General features: G+C 45.2%; 1 protein-coding gene across 2 annotated transcripts in view; it reads right to left on the reverse strand.

The window, feature by feature from the left end:
• The window catches only part of LOC111964083 (leucine-rich repeat transmembrane neuronal protein 4-like), a 54,623-nt gene that overhangs the window by 19,071 nt on the left and 18,889 nt on the right, over positions 1-16,663 (reverse strand). The window contains exon 2 of one of the 2 annotated variants that reach the window (XR_011479902.1): positions 11,181-12,894. Coding sequence is in view for 1 of the 2 variants with exons in the window: in XM_023987798.2 (XP_023843566.1) it covers positions 11,252-12,894 (1,643 nt within the window). In the remaining variant the exon portion in view is untranslated. The remainder of the gene's footprint in view (positions 1-11,180; positions 12,895-16,663) is intronic. The other variant, XM_023987798.2, reaches the window with a different exon arrangement.

Here is a 16,663-nt window from a genome sequence, read left to right on the forward strand (position 1 = left end):
ACTACCGGTGGACCTCGACTCCCTCATCGCCCTCACCATTAGAATTGATGGACGCCTAAGGGAACTCAGGAGTGAGAGGAGGTCTGGTCTCAGGCACACTCGTTCATCCACAGGGAACACCTCCGAGGGAACCCGGAAGTCCCCGAGGATAGCTTTCCCGAGAGGATCCAAACCACCTGAGCTCCCTCGAGAACCATCAACGACGGGTGAGTCGGATACACCAGAACCTATGGAACTGGGAAGAGCTAGATTATCTGCTAGGGAACGTTCACATAGGCTAAGCTCCAACAGTTGTCTGTATTGCGGTGCTGCTGGGCATTTCATTGTGACCTGTCCAGTGAGGAGACCTAGATCATTAGTAGGTACAACTACTCTTGTGAGTCAGACTGGGAATTCCCTAATTCCTATTACCTGTACCCCTTTTGCTGTTATTCTGCTGTGGGAGACCAGTCAACGTTTGGATACGCGAAGGAGACGAGTGGAAGACTGCTTTCAATACAGCAAGTGGACACTATGAGTACCTGGTCATGCCATTTGGACTCACTAACGTTCCTGCTGTCTTCCAAGCTCTGGTTAACGATGCGCTCCGGGACATGTTGAATCGGTTTGTTTTTGTATACCTCGATGACATCCTGGTTTTCTCCCGTTCTGCCCAGGAACACGTTCTCCATGTTCGACAAGTTCTTCAGCGCCTTCTGGAGAACCAGTTGTTTGTTAAAGCGGAGAAGTGCGAGTTCCACCGCTCCACAATCACTTTTCTGGGATACATCATCTCTGAAGGGAATGTTCAGATGGATCCAGAAAAAGTGAGAGCGGTTGGTGGATTGGCCCCAACCCATGTCCAGGGTGCAGTTACAGTGGTTTCTGGGGATTGCTAATTAATTTTTCCTGCGTGTTTTCCCCGTGCTCCTGTTTTCTATTCTCTTTTTCTAGTCTTCCGGGTTTTGACCCTTGACTGTTTTTCTGGACTCTGTACCTGCCTGCCTGACCCTTCTGCCTGCCCTAACATCGAGCCTGTCTGGCACTCTTTACCTTTTGGTCTCAGAATCTGGTTTTGACCTTTTGCCTGTCAACGACCATTCTCTTGCCTACTCCTTTTGGATTATAAATAAACGACAGACTCGAACCATCTGCCTCCTGTGTCTGCATCTGGGTCTCGCCTTGTGCCCTTATATGCGGCTACGTCTGGTAAGACGAGGGGCGGGGGTGTGTGTTTATTTGTCAATAACTACTGGTGGCGATGTATAATATTAAAGAAGTCTCGAGGTATAGCTCGGCTGAGGTAGAATACCTCATGATAAGCTGTAGACCACACTATCAACCAAAAGAGTTCTCATCTATATTATTCGTAGCCGTCTATTTATCACCACAAACCGATGCTGGCACTAAGACCGCACTCAACGAGCTGTATAAGGCCATTAACAAACAAGAAAATTATCATCCAGAAGCGGCGCTCCGAGTGGCCGGGGACTTAAATGCAGACAAACTTAAATCAGTTAAAAAAATAAATATTTAACCTTTATTTAACTAGGCAAGTCAGTTAAGAACAAATTCTTATTTACAATGAAGGCATACCCCAGCCAAACCCTAACCCGGACGACGCTGGGCCAATTGTTCGCCACCCTATGGGACTCCCAATCACGGCCAGTTGTGATACAGCCTGGATTTAAACCAGGGGCTGTAGTGACACCTCTAGCACTGAGATGCAGTGCCTTAGACCGCTACGCCACTTGGGAGCCAAATTTACCTAATTTCCACCAGCATGTCACATGTGAACCAGAGGGAAATAACTCTAGACCACCTTTACTCCACACACAGAGACGCATACAAAGCTCTCCCTCGCCCTCCATTTGGCAAATCTGACCATAATTCTATCCTCCTGATTCCTGCTTACATGCAAAAACTAAAGCAGGACGTACCAGTGACTCGGAAGTGGTCAGATGACGCGGCTGCTACGCTACAGGACTGTTTTGCTAGCACAGACTGGAATATGTTCCGGGATTCATCCAATGGCACCTCAGTCACTGGCTTCATCAATAAGTGTATTGACGACGTCGTCCCCACAGTGACCGTACGCACATTTCCCAACCAGAAGCCATGGATTACAGGCAACATCCACACCGAGCTAAAGGCTAGAGCTGCCGCTTTCAAGGAGCGGGACACTAATCCGGACACTTATAAGAAATCCTGCAAAGCCCTCAAACAGGCAAAGCGTCAATACAGAACTAAGATTGAATCTTACTACACCGGATCTGACGCTTGTCGGATGTGGCAGAGCTTGAAAAATATTACGGACTACAAAGGGAAACCCAGTCGCGAGCTACCCAGTGACGCGGGCCTACCAGACCAGCTAAATGGCTTTAATGCTCGCTTCGAGGAAAGCAATACTGAAGTATGCATGAGAGCACCAGCTGTTCCGGATGACTGTGTGATCACGCTCTCTGTAGCCGATGTGAGAAAGACCTTTAAACAGGTCAACATTCACAAAGCCACTGGACCAGACGGATTACCAGGACGTGTACTCAAAGCATGCGCGTACCGACTGGCAAGTGTCTTCACTGACATTTTTAACCTCTCCCTGACCTGAGTCTGTAATACCTACATGTTTCAAACAGACCACCATAGTCCCTGTGCCCGAGAAAGCAAAGGTAACCTGCCTAAATGATTACCGCCCCATAACACTCATGTTGGTAGCCATGAAGTGCTTTGAAAGGCTGGTCATGGCTCACGTCAACGCCATCATGCCGGAAACCCTAGACCCACCCAATTCGCATACCGCCCCAACATATCCACAGATGACACAATCTCAATCGCACTCCACACTGCCCTTTTCCACCTGGACAAAAGGAACACCTATTTGAGTATGCTGTTCATTGACTACAGCTCAGCGTTCAACATCATAGTGCCCACAAAGCTCATCACTAAGCTAAGGACCCTGGGACTAAACACCTCCCTCTGCAACTAGATTCCGGACTTCTTGACGAGCCGCCCCAGGTGGTAAGGGTAGCGCAACACACATCCTCAGCTGATCTCAACACTGGGGCCACTCAGGGGTGCATGCTCAGTCCCCTCCTTTACTCCCTGTTCACCCACGACTGCGTGGCCAAGCACGACTCCAACACCATCATTAAGTTTGCTGACAACACAACAGTGGTAGGCCTGATCACCAAACAACCATGAGAAAGCCTATAGAGAGAGGTCAGAGACCTGGCAAAACAAAGGGGCTTGATCGTGGACTATAGGAAAGGAGGGCCGAACAGGCCTCCATTACATAGACAGGGCTGAAGTAGAGCGGGTCGAGAGTTTCAAGTTCCTTAGTGTCCACATCACCAATGAACTATCATGGTCCAAATGCACCAAGACAGTTGTGACCGGGCACAACACCTTTTCCCCTCAGGAGACTGGAAAGAGTTGTCATGGGTCCCAGATCCTAAAAATGTTCTACAGCTGCACCATCGAGAGCATCCTGACCGGTTGCATCACCGCCTGGTATGACAACTGCTCGGCATCTGAACGTAAGGCGCTACAGAGGGTAGTGCGTACGCACAGTACATCACTTGTGGCCAAGCTTCCTGACATCCATGACCTATATACTAGGCGGTGTCAGAGGAAGGCCCAAATAATTGTCAACAACTCCAGTCACCCAAGTCATAGACTGTTCTCTCTGCTACCGCACGTCAAGCGGTACCGGAGCACTAAGTCTAGGACCAAAAGGCTCCTTAACACGCTTCTACCTCCCAAGCCATAAGACGGCTGAACAATTAATCAAAATGGACACCTGGATTATTTAACATTGCCCCCCCCCCCCCCTTTTGTGTTTTACACAACGACTTTGCTACACTCTGTTTATTATCTATGTGTAGTTACTTTACAAATTACCTCGACTAACTTGTACCCCCGCACATTGACTCAGTACCGGTACCCCCTATGTATAGCCTCGTTATTGTTATGTACTGTAATTTCCTTGTGTTACTCTTTTTCTATTTTTTTATTTATTTCACCTTAGTTTATTTAGTACATATTTTCTTAACTCTATTTCTTGAACTGCATTGTTGGTTAAGGGCTTGTAATTAAGCATTTCACGGTACGGTCTACACATGTTGTATTCGGAGCATGTGACAAATAAGATTTGATTTAATTTGATGTGCGGGTGGATTGGGACGAGGGAATAACCTGCATAGGCCTGGGGTATCCTATCCATCCAGCCACAGTCTTCACACTGGGTGTCCTGAGGAGCTACTGCACACTGGCACCAATTTGAGGTCATGCCTGCAATCTAGGCAAGGAGGAACAAAGCCATGTCCCTAAGAAACAGAGCTGAGGAGTTCAAGCTTGGGATGGCAACATTGGCATGAAAGAACCATCAGGTGGATCATGCGTTTGCCTCACAGGCCTCAATGCTATTTAGTCTTGTTTCTGTCAGTCACTGTCTTTTTATAGACAGATTTAGACTCTCCTTGGCAGTGTGATGTAGAGATGGATGGAGAGTGTTCAGGGACTAGTTCATCATCCTCCACCTAAACCCTCCAACCGTGAGACTACCCCACACCCCTATTCTTTACGGAGACAATATTGACCTGATCACTGAATCAATTAATTTATCAGTTAATTCATAATTAAAGTGTAAGTGAAAAAGATCAGATGACGCACACATTAAGCAGCTCTCTTGCAGACCATAGATCCCGTTAAGAGGGATGAGACGGGATTTGATAAATGGGGACAAAATATCAAACCAGAACCTATTGGATATTCATTAAGAAGCCTCAGTGGAATGTGTGCGTTTAAGCACTAAATGGCTACTTAAAGCCGATGAGGCAGAGAGAGCGAGACAGAAAGGGGGGAGAAAGAGATGGAGAGGCAGTGGAGAATGAAAGCATTCTGTAAATGGTATTTGGAGGAATGCCTGTCAAGTCGAACGGGACGTGAAGGGAAATTAGCCAAGGGAGGCCTTTGTCGGGCTGCGTGACATGCCCCCAGTCTTCAAAGCTGTTTGAGGGGAGGAGGGGCATCTCTGAAAGTCACTCTGTGCTGCAGGGTAGACCCGGTATGAAAGGGGACCCAATGGAGGACCCATGTATTTCCCCTAACACAAGATAGACATGAACAATACCTCAATACCTCACTGATTTTTATTAATGTGTCTGCCTGATGTAATATTATATTGGAACTTGGATCACAATGCAAAGATTCCGATATATTGTACAAGATCATGTCAGCAGCGATATCTAGAATCTAGATAAATATCCAGGGGTATGAAAACGAGATGATAGTTTATTTGAAATTAAAGAACATTTTACCTTCTTACATATGTATATATAGGGCTTTGAATAGGGGGCAGCTCTCTTTGAGTAGAGATGCAGATCAAAAAGGTAGTTATACCTGACTTGAAATCTTATGACATGGAAATATCTGACACAAAAATCCTAATACTGTACATTTATTTTTCAGTTTGAATTTCCACAGCCGTTGAGGTAGCCAGTAACCTGTTCCTAGCACTCGTATTGAGCAATATGTTCATAATCATAACAAACAAGATATCACACTAATAAACATACTGTAGCAAACTTAACCCAACACCTAGCGACCTCGTCAAGCCTGCTGCTGTCAAGCCAACATCTTAGGGCTACCCCCCAAATTCGCTACGATGGTGTCAGAAGTGGGATGGTGCCCTTGAGGCCATCGGAAAGGCGTGTACATGTGAGGGACTTGGTATACGAGAAGCAGTTCAATTTAGGTTTCAGATTAAAGGGAACATAAAACTGCTCATACGCTGGTGACTGTTAAGTGCCTTTAAACGGCCTATTCTGACCATATCCATTGAGGAAGCAGACAATGTTCAATCACTTAACAGATGACTGAAACAGTTCTATCCAGTAGTGGTGAGCGGAGAGTAGCTCATAATTTCCTGATGAGGAAAAGTGGCTTACTCAATTGAAGCAATGCACCATACTAATACTCAAACTATCATGCTGATTGAATGCTTATCATGATAAGGACTCTTCAATGTAAAATTATTCCATTAATTGCACCTAACTGCTGTTTTTCATCATAAAACCTTGTCTGTTATTTCCTGAGTGGTTCATTGTGTTTCAGCCAATAAGTTCAAATAGATCTCTGTTATGACTCCTACCATATGAAAAGGTAGTGTGACTATGCTCTCAGTTTGCTTATCTCAGTGCTATTTTCCATTACCACTGCCAAGAAAACACTCTGACATTTATTTTCAAATAGAGAGAGGGGGGAATTGTACAGGTATTTAAATACAAATTCTAGTGTTTTGGAGCTGCCTGAATGTAAATCTCTTCTATTTGAGCTCTGGGGCAAAATGCATGGTCGACTTCTTCTCAATTATTAGAGTTTTGAGAAGGAAGAAGACTTAAGTCTGATTTAGTATGCAAGAGATATGCCTCCCTACAAGGGTCGTTCCACAAAATAAATCCCTTTTGTGACCCTTTACATATTTTAAATAAAACATTGATTTTAAAAGCCTGTTATATTAAATTAAGTGTCCTTTAATATAGACCACATTAAAAAACAAATTATATGAATAAAGACTTGCTAAAGTTCCGAAATTCAGCATTTTAACATGTTCCTCTGTGCACACTCTTGTGACTTCTCTGGATATTTTAACCTACTTAACCTCAACATTTCTCCAAGTTTTCACCATCATTGTAAAGCCCTAGTTATTTTGTTGCTTTGACATAGTCATTTCTGAAGATCATAACTATTTAATGTGCTTAGTGATTAATTTTAAGGTAAAAAAAAAACCTATCCCTCATTTTAAGGTCAACCCTGTTACGTGAACACTCTGTCTGTCGTATTCTCTCTCTCTTTGCTCTTGTTTCCTTATTAGGAGGCCGGTGGGCAGAGCCGGGAGGGTCGTCAGCGACATGGGAAACACCTGGGCCCGGGTGTGTCCCAGGATAAATAGACCTCTTCCCCATTCATTGGGAGACTCTCTCCATGCAGACACACTATTGTTTATTTGTATATAGGTTACGTTAGTTAATAAATATATGTTGTTATTCCTTATCTCCACATTGTCTCCCTTTTTGTTACGGGCTTTGAGCCGGTTCGTGACAACTGAACTCTTGGTTTTAAAAATAAATACAAATAAAAATGAATTTCCTGAACCAACACTTCTAGCTCTGCTGATAACCACTTTATTGAGGAAAAGTGTACTTACTATGCCTGTGATATGTGGTTGTCCCAGCTAGCTATATTAAGATGAATGCACTAACTGTAAGTCGCTCTGGATAAAAGTGTTTGCTAAATGACTAAAATATAAAATATAAATGTAAAATATGGTGAAACTATTTATTTTCAAAAGGGAAAATCCAAAAAGTATACATCTTTTTTTTTCCAATAGTCCACTGTTGATACAGTCCCAAAATGTTTTGCATGTCAGCAGTCAAGTTTTCAAGATATTGTACTTACAAGAAGCAAAGTGTCACCGGCCACATCATCATGATGATACAAAACATCATCATTCTGAATTGAAGTTTTGGTGAGTCCGAACATGACCAAATTGAATCAGCCACAGAGGAAAAATCACACCATCTCTGATACTTTCTCCTCTGTGCTTTAATTGGGCTTTGACCCGGTATGCAGCATTCCTCTCTCATCCTGACTGTTTCTTATTTCATCACAGGCACAGTTGAGAGCGTGCCGCAGCTCCCAGTCTTTCTCACCGTTTTCCGTTGGGACTGCCTGCACCGCACTGAGCCATAATGAAAGGCACAGCCAGCTGTGCCGGCCGGCAATATGGCTCTTTCATCAAGTTAAACTGAGCTGACGCCTGCTCCTCAATTATTAAACGTTCACCGAAATGAGCAACAACATAACATAGAAAAAAAACTTCTGCAGACCCCCTTTAGTACTTTGCAGAGAACAGGGAGAAGAGTGTCTGTGTTTGAGGGGATGAGATTCACATTGTCACTGTAATTGGGAGAAACACATTTGTACTTCATTTCACTGCCATGTTTCCATGAAAAAAAAGAAAGTACAGGCCTTGCGATCCACTTACGGGAAAATCTATGCATTGTCTGAGAGAAACTCAGATTGAATTAAATGAAGTTCCAATCAGAAATAATATGCCAGCCTTCAAAGTTGAGTTAATCACACTGCAGGTAATAAGAGGTCTTTCTATCTCCATGGATTAAGGGTATAACGCGTTGACAGAGTGCAAAAATAATTAGTTACGCAACAGCTCTCCTTGTCATAGAGTTGCTTTGCCAGTCAGAGGAATTATAATGAATGGCTTGGTAGCTTGGTGCCTATAGGTGATTCATGTCATATTTCTGAAATAACTCATGAAACGGTAGGCATATAAAAAGTATTAGAAAAGGTTTTGAGCAGAATAAAAATTTGAATTTGGCGCCATGGGAGTTCTGATATTAAATAAACGCCTTATTCCTTCAATAGAATTAATGATGTTGGAGGCTTACTGAGCAAAAATCTAAACTCTTGATAAAAAAATGTCGCAAACTGCAGTCAGCAGAAAGGATAATGTTGAATGTGATAATTAATATGGATAAGATGGGCTCTGTGGACTTGTTTTGCAGCACTGTCATAGAATCATTAATTCAACCTGTAAAACCACCGAGTGTGTCAGTTCATTTCCTCATTATACAAACCAAACATTTACAGGGTTTTAATTTTTGCTTCCTGTGATCTTTGGTTCCTTCCAGTGGAGTGTAATAAACAGATTACTTTCTGTAATTTTTTTCTCTCCTCCTTCCAAAACAGTTCCTCTCTGAACATAAATAATCCCCTTTTACGAAATCACTTCAGGTGAATATCCTTTTATAAAACAGCACATCTGTGTAGGAAAACATGCTTCCTGAGATCAAACGCAGACGCAGTGCGATGGCTGGTGATTGTAATTACCCTGGTATTGGGTATAAATAGGTGCCTCATCTTGGCAGGCCGGAGGGATCCATCCGCATTAATGAGCATTTCATAAGATTTGGGATTACACATATCGCTATGGCTCTTTTGAGATTACCATAAATCTTCCCAAAACAGGCGGGAGCTAATGCCCCTTCCACTATGCCCTCTACTATTTTACTAAACACACTGTTGAGTTAAGTGGCTGAAGAGATTAGGCTAAAGAGGGCCGTAGCTACTGCAGCCTGGCCGGCAGGTGGACCATGTGGCTCGTACAGGGCCACTGAGGAAGTGAAATAAACCACCAGTAATGGGCATGCAGCCATGCGGACTGGGACCTCTTCTTTTTCTACTCTGCCACATAAGAGCACATGGAGCTCCAGTCGCTCTGTTATGGGGCATCCAACCGATGTTGATCAATACCTCATTAATCCATGTTGTGATTTGGCTTGAATCGATTTGGAGTTTGTTTTTTTGGCATCTCGTGAGGTGGAGAGCTAACCATTCCAGTTTGGTCAAGATGGGGAAAGCTAGTGGCCTTAAGCTAACCCCTGCCCTGTCTTTCATTTTTGGCCTTGAAAGAAATGTACCTATTCACTTACTCACACACATTGAGTGTACTACACATAATAAACACATACAATCATATACAAACAAACACATATATAGTACCAGTCAAAAGTTTGGACACACCTACTCATTCAAAGGTTTTTCTTTATTTTTACTATTTTCTACATTGTCCTGTTGAAAAACAATTGATAGTCCCACTAAGCACAAACCAGATTGGACAGCGTATCGCTGCAGAATGCTGTGGTATCCATGCTGGTTAAGTGTGCCTTGAATTCTAAATAAATCACTGACAGTGTCACCAGCAAAACACCCCCACACTATCATACCTGCTCCTCCATGCTTCACGGTGGGAACCACACATGCAGAGATCATCCGTTCACCTACTCTGCGTCTCATAAAGACACGGCAGTTGGAACCAAAACTCTCAAATTTGGACTCATCAGACCAAAGGACAGATTTCCACCGGTCTAATGACCATTGCTCATGTTTCTTGGCCTAAGCATGTCTCTTCTTATTATTGGTGTCCTTTAGTAGTGGTTTCTTTGCAGCAATTCGACCATGAAGGCCTGATTCACGCAGTCTCCTCTGAACAGTTGATGTTGAGATGTGTCTGTTACTTGAACTCTGCAGCAGAGGTAACTCTGGGTCTTCCATTCCTGTGGCGGACCTCATGAGAGCCAGTTTAATTATAGCGCTTGATGGTTTTTACGACTGCACTTGAAGAAACTTTCAAAGTTCTTGAAATTTTCCACATTGACTGACCTTCAAGTAATTACCTTAAAGTAATGATGGACTGTCGTTTCTCTTTGCTTATTTGAGCTGTTCTTCCCATAATATGGACTTGGTCTTTTACCAAATATGGCCATCTTATGTATACCACCCCTACCTTGTCACAATACAAATGATTGACTAAAATGCATTAAGAAGGAAAGAAATTCCACAAATTAACTTTTAACAAGGCACACCTGCTAATTGAAATGCATTCCAGGTGACTACCACATGAAGCTGGTTGAGAGATTGCTTTGATGACAGCTTTGCACAATCTTGGCAAAGGGTGGCTACTTTGAAGAACATAAAATCGAACGTATATTTTGATATGTTAAACACTTTTTTGGTTACTACATAATTCCATATGTGTTATTTCATAGTTTTGATGTCTTCACTATTATTCTACAATGTAGAAAATAGTAAAAAGTAAAGAAAAACCCCGGAATGAGTAGGTGCCTCCAAACTGTTACTGGTTCTGTATATCAAAGTATCCAGTGAGCCATGCCATGATGTCGTAGCAATGACTTGTGTGAGACCTTGAAACATGAACAGTGTGCAAGTATACAGGATCTGTCACTGGAGCCATGCAAAAAGTGTGTGCATGATTAAGAATTGTGCTTCAAAACGCTGCTGAAGTGTAACTCTGAATAAAAATAAGCTGATTGGCAAATAAACTAAACAAACAAAAAAGTGAACAAAAGGTATTAAAGCCAATGACACATGTGGCAGTGCAATAATGTAGCTCTCTGAACCTGAGCTAGGTTACCGTTGCCTCCTGGTTCTAAATGTCATTTTCATGTTTCCAGTGTCCAATTCGATTTATGAATGAAAACTGCAGAAATAATTGGAAACATTCAAAGTTCTAAGTCGAGCATGTTATGAACCAAGAGTCAAGGGTGCTTAGCCCTGATTCAAAGTCTCTCTAAACAGTTCATGCCTGAAAAAGGATTTACCTCTCTCTCTTGAGCCTTTGTGTTTTTGCTTTTTGGGTTTTGTTTTTAAAGGCAGATGCGACGGGTCATACCTCGCATTCCCTGGAGCCGGAGATGGTGCAGGTGCAGGAGCCAGTACCGTTGCCCAGCACCTCCAAGCCCTCCGGCGAGGCGGCCGGATTGTAGCTCATGTAATACTCCTGCAGCTGGGAGCTCAGGTTTTGCTCAGGCTCCGGGCTCTTTTTCCGCCGCTTGCGGCCCACCACGGAGCGCTGCTGCAGGAGCCGTGCCGCATTCGGGTAGCGCCTCCATAACACGTAGATGACGGTCAGGACGAGTGACATGGTGAAGAAGAGTGCCACGCTGCCCACCACCACCTTGTGGAAGGACATGTGCTCCGGCTCTGGGGGCTGAGTCACCACCAGGCTGCGGAGGGAGGGCGGAGCCCGTGGAGGGGAGTCTCTGGGGTCAATCCTTACCCGGCTGGGAAAAGTAGGCCGGGGGGGGGACTGAGGCCGAGGTGGGGGTAGGGGGGCCAGGGTGGTAGGTGGAGGCAGGAGTGGAAGTGGGCTGGTGGGAGCAGGGGTTGGGTCAGATGTCGTTTCAATGAAATCTGGGGTTGGTGAAGGGGTTTCAGTCTGGAAGTAATCAGTTTCCTCACAAATTCCATTGTTCCTCGTAGCCTCCATGATCTTCTCTCCCTGGAGCTGCTTTGGGCTGCTGCATATCATGGTCGTGTCTTTAGTGCCACGAAAGTTCCTCAGCCAGGCCACCAGGGGGCAGATGCCTGTCCCACAGTCCCACACGTTACCTGCAAGGTTGATAGAGTTTAGGGAGATCCATGCAGACACTGCCTCCTGGGACACGTTGGACAGCTTGTTGGACTCCAGGTTGAGGGTCTGGAGGTTAGGCAGGCAGTGGAACACGGCAGGGTCCAGGGTCTGGATCTCGTTGCCAGACAGATCCAGTTTCTGCAGCGTGTGCCAAGTCCAGGGAAGGCCCTGGTTGACTGCTCGGATGCGGTTCCACTGCAGGTAGAGCGCTCGCAAGTTAGCAAGACGTGGAAACAGAAAGAAGTTGATCCGGGAGAACTGGTTGTGCTCCAGGTGCAGCTCCATGAGCTTCTGTAACCCCAGGAAGGTGGTCCTGGTGAGGGCCCGGAGACGGTTGTAGCCCAGGTCCAGAAACTCCAGGCTGCGGCATTCCAGGAAGGCCCGGATGGGGACTAAGGTGAGGCCGTTGGAGCGCAAGTGGAGGTTCTGCAGCTTCTTCAGGCCGTGGAACTGCCCCGGCTGAAGCACCTGCAGCTTGTTGTAGGATAGGTCCAGGCTGCGGAGGTTGGGCACCCCGTGGAAGGTGGCGTTGTGGAGCTGAGAGATCTTGTTGGAGCTGAGGATCAGCTCTTTAAGCCTGCGAACCCCCTGGAAGACCCGACTGTCTAGAGAAGAGATCTGGTTGTGGTCCATGTAGAGCCAGAGGAGCTGGTTCAGGTGGGCAAACTGGTAGGGGAGCAGCGTGTGCAGGTCGTTGTAGCGAAGAGAGAGGCCCTGGCAGCCCACTGAGATGTTCTCAGGGACGTCCAAGAAGCCAGCAGACTCGCAGTGGACTATCTTCCCCTCACAACGGCAGCTGTGAGGGCAGGTGCGTTCACCAGAGCAGAGCGGCAGCATGGCCTGGAGGACGAGGAGCAGGAGGAGGATGGGGTGCGCCGGTCGTCCATCACACAGCCTGGAACCTACAGATAGAGAGACAGAGAGAGAGAAGAAGCAGGCATGTTAGAGAGGAATTTTTACTAATGTTGATCCATGGAAATACCCATAAAAGGATAAATACTAATAATTGTATTTAAATTAGAGTACGTTTATCATGGCCACATTCAAGAAAGCTCCGTACATTGTAAAAGAACATTCTGAAAAATATTTGATTTGACATGAATAGATATACTGTAAGTAAACACTTATACATCATGTTTTTAGATTCTCGTTGTAATCAATTTTACATTGATGTACAAGAAATGAGTACATTATCTATCCCATACCTTCAAGGTCTGTTGATAGACAGCAGTGAAAAAAACATGCCTACTTCATTTGCTATGACAAAGTGCACGCACACAATGTTTGTTTTGGGTAACTGGTGTGCTCTCTTTTCACCCCGGTAAACCTGTCTTTGTCTTCTGTTACAGCTTTTTACATTTCTAATGCTGAAGCAGACATTACACAGACTAAGAACATGCCCTGATAAACAGGAGACAAGACCCTACAAATAACACTCCTCTCAACCCCTCTGTGATTCAAAACTTTGATCCTATTCTTTATTTTCTTTATTCACTTTGTGCAGCAGACAGTAACGGGTTGTCCCCATTTTAAACCGTTTGCTGGGAAACAAGAACACCCGTAGATTTAGCTCTAATTGAGACACATTGCTGCCTGCTGTGTGATGTCGTCCCTTTGCACATAAAGACAGCGTGAAGTGACTGTGAGCAAAACGGCTGTGCAGGCAGGCTGAGGTAGCAACAGGATGGGGCTGTTCAGCTGAGCTCTCTCCTTAGACACACTCCGACCTGACAGCTTCTTATTCTAGTCTCTGGCCTGGTTGGTTTGGCAGTGGAAGGAACCACTTACTAGGGAGAATGGGGGTGTACTCTGGGCTGGTTTGACAGTGGAAGGAACAACTTACTAGGGAGCATATGGGGGCAGGGGTACTCTAGGATGGTTTGACAGTGGAAGGAACAACTTACTAGAGAGAATGGGGGGTATAATGATATATACCCATTGATTCTTTATTTTCTCCCTTTTTCTCCCCAATTTCGTGATATCCAAATTGGTTGTTAGTCTTGTCCCATTGCTGCAACTCCCGTACGGACTCGGGAGAGGTGAAAGTCAAGAGCTATGCGTCCTCCGAAACACCATCCCATCAAGCCGCACTGCTTCTTGACACACTGCTCGCTTAACCCGGAAGCCAGCCGCACCAATGTGTTAGAGGAAACACCGTACAGCTGGCGACCGAAGTCGCCCGCCACAAGGATTCACTAGAGTGCGATGGGACAAGCACATCCTGGCCAGTCAGACCCTCCCCTAACCCAGAAAACGCTGGGCCAATTGTGTGCCGCCTCATGGGTCTCCCGGTCACGGCCGGCTGTGACACAGCCTGGATCAAACCCAGGTCTGTAGTGACTCCTCTCCACTCGGGAGGCCCCATACCCATTGATTCTTGAATAATATAACTTATAAATGCCTCATGAGTTTAGTTCAACTGTCACACACCATGAGAAGCCAAAATAAAAGCTTATTTTACCACAATGTTTGTAAACAATGTAAATGTAAACAAACACTGTATAGCCTTAAAACATGGTTAAAACTATCATTTTGAAATCATGGATGGTCAAATCAAATCAAAGTTTACTGATCACGTAGACAGATTTGTAGATGTTATCGCAAGTGTAGCAAAATGCTTGTGTTTCTCACTCCAACAGTTTAGTAATAACTAGAAATCCAAAACAATACACAAAATCCAAAAGTAAAAAGGAATAAATTAAGAAATATCAGAACGAGCAATGTCAGAGTCCGGAATATATATAAAATGGTGTGTATGAACAGTATAGAAAAGGTGTGTACAGCAGTAGTTATATAGGATGAACCATGACTAGAATACAGTATATACATATAAAGTGGGTAAAACAGTATGTACACATTATTAAAGTCAACAGTGTTCAATGACTCTATGTACATAGGGCAGCAGTCTCTAAGGTACAGGGTAGAGAACCTAGTGGTAGCTAGCTAGTAACAGTGACTTAGGTTTAGGGCAGGGTACTGGGCAGATGCCGGCTAATGGTGACTATTTAACAGTCTGATGGCCTGGAGATAGAAGCTGTTTCTCAGTCTCTCTGTCCCAGCTTTGATGCACCTGTACTGGTCTCTACCTTCTAGATGGTAGCGGGGTGAACAGGCTGTGGTTCGGGTGGCTGAGATCTTTGATGATCTACTTGGTTTTCCTGTGACACAGAGTGCAGTAGATGTCCTGGAGGGCTGGTAGTGTGCACCCAGTGATGCATTGGGCAGACTACACCACCCCCTGTAGAGCCCTGCGGTTGCGGACGGTGCAATTGCCATACTGGGCGGTGATACAGCCCGACAGGATGCTCTCAATGGTGCATCTGTAGAAGTTTGTGAGGGTCTTACGGGCCAAGATGAATTTCTTCAGCTTCCTGTGGTTGAAAAGGCACTGAGAAGCTGTTTATCAGTCTCTTGGTCCCAGCTTTGATGCATCTGTACTGTCTCTGCCTTTTTAGATGGTAGTGCTTCCTCTCCTCTGCAGCCCTGTCGATGTGGATGGGATCGTGCTTTCTCTGCATTCTCCTGCAGTCCACGATCAGCTCCTTTGTTTTTGTTTTTTCTGGCACCACTCTGCCAGGGGTCTCACCTCCTCCCTGTAGGCTGTCTTGTCATTGTTGGTAATCAGGCCTATCACTGTTGTGTCATCAGCAAACCTGATGATTGACTTGGCCACGGAGTCATAGGTGAACAGGGAGTACAGGAGGGGGCTGAGCACTTACCCCTGTGGGGCCCCCGTGTTGAGGATCAGCGTAGCAGAGGTGTTGTTGCCGACCTTCTTCACTTGGAGTCGGCCCATCAGGAAGCCCATGACCCAGTTGCACAGGGAGGGGTTCAGACCCTTAGGGGGTTCAGCTTAATGATGGGCTTGAAGACTGAGCTGTAGTTGATGAACAGCATTCTTACAAAGGTATTTCTCTTGTCCAGGTGGGATAGGGCAGTGTGCAGTGTGATGGCGATTGTGACGTCCATGGATCTGTTGGGGTGGTATGTGAGTTGCAGTGGGTCTAGGGTGTCGGGTAAGGTGGAGGTGATATGGTCCTTAGCTAGCCTCTCAAAGCACTTCATGATGACAGATGTCTTCACTATTATTCTACAATGTAGAAATAGTTTTAAAAAACTGGAGTAGGTGTGTCCAAACTTTTGACTGGTACTGTACTGTACTGTGGTTTTGCCTCTTTGATTGCCTTACAGAGGTCATAGATGGTCTGTTTGTACACGTCCATGTTCCCAGTCACCTTGCCATGGTTGAATGTAGTGGTTCACACTTTCAGTTTTGGGAGAATGCTGCCATCTATCCACAATTTTTGGTTGATTGGGAACAACATTCTCTATCGACTTCCTGCTGAATCGAGTCAGTGTTTACGTCAATATTATTCTCAGAGGCGACATGAACATTTCCCAGTCCGCATGATCAAAACAATCTTGAAGCATAGATTCCGAGTGGTCAGACCAACGTTGTACAGTCCTTACTTCATGTGCTTCCTGCTTAAGTTTCTGCCTATAGGTGAGGAGGAGCAGAATGGATGCAATGGCTACAGGGCGAGGGAGGGCCTTGTAGCCATCCCGGCAGGGAGAGTAGCAATGATTCAGTCCATGATGCGCGTGTAGGACAGGAGGTGTCTTGATAGAATTTCGGTAGCGTTTTCCTCAGATTTCGTTTATTAAAGTCCC

Source organism: Salvelinus sp. IW2-2015, linkage group LG5 (assembly GCF_002910315.2).
Source record: "Salvelinus sp. IW2-2015 linkage group LG5, ASM291031v2, whole genome shotgun sequence".
NCBI lineage: Eukaryota > Metazoa > Chordata > Actinopteri > Salmoniformes > Salmonidae > Salvelinus > Salvelinus sp. IW2-2015.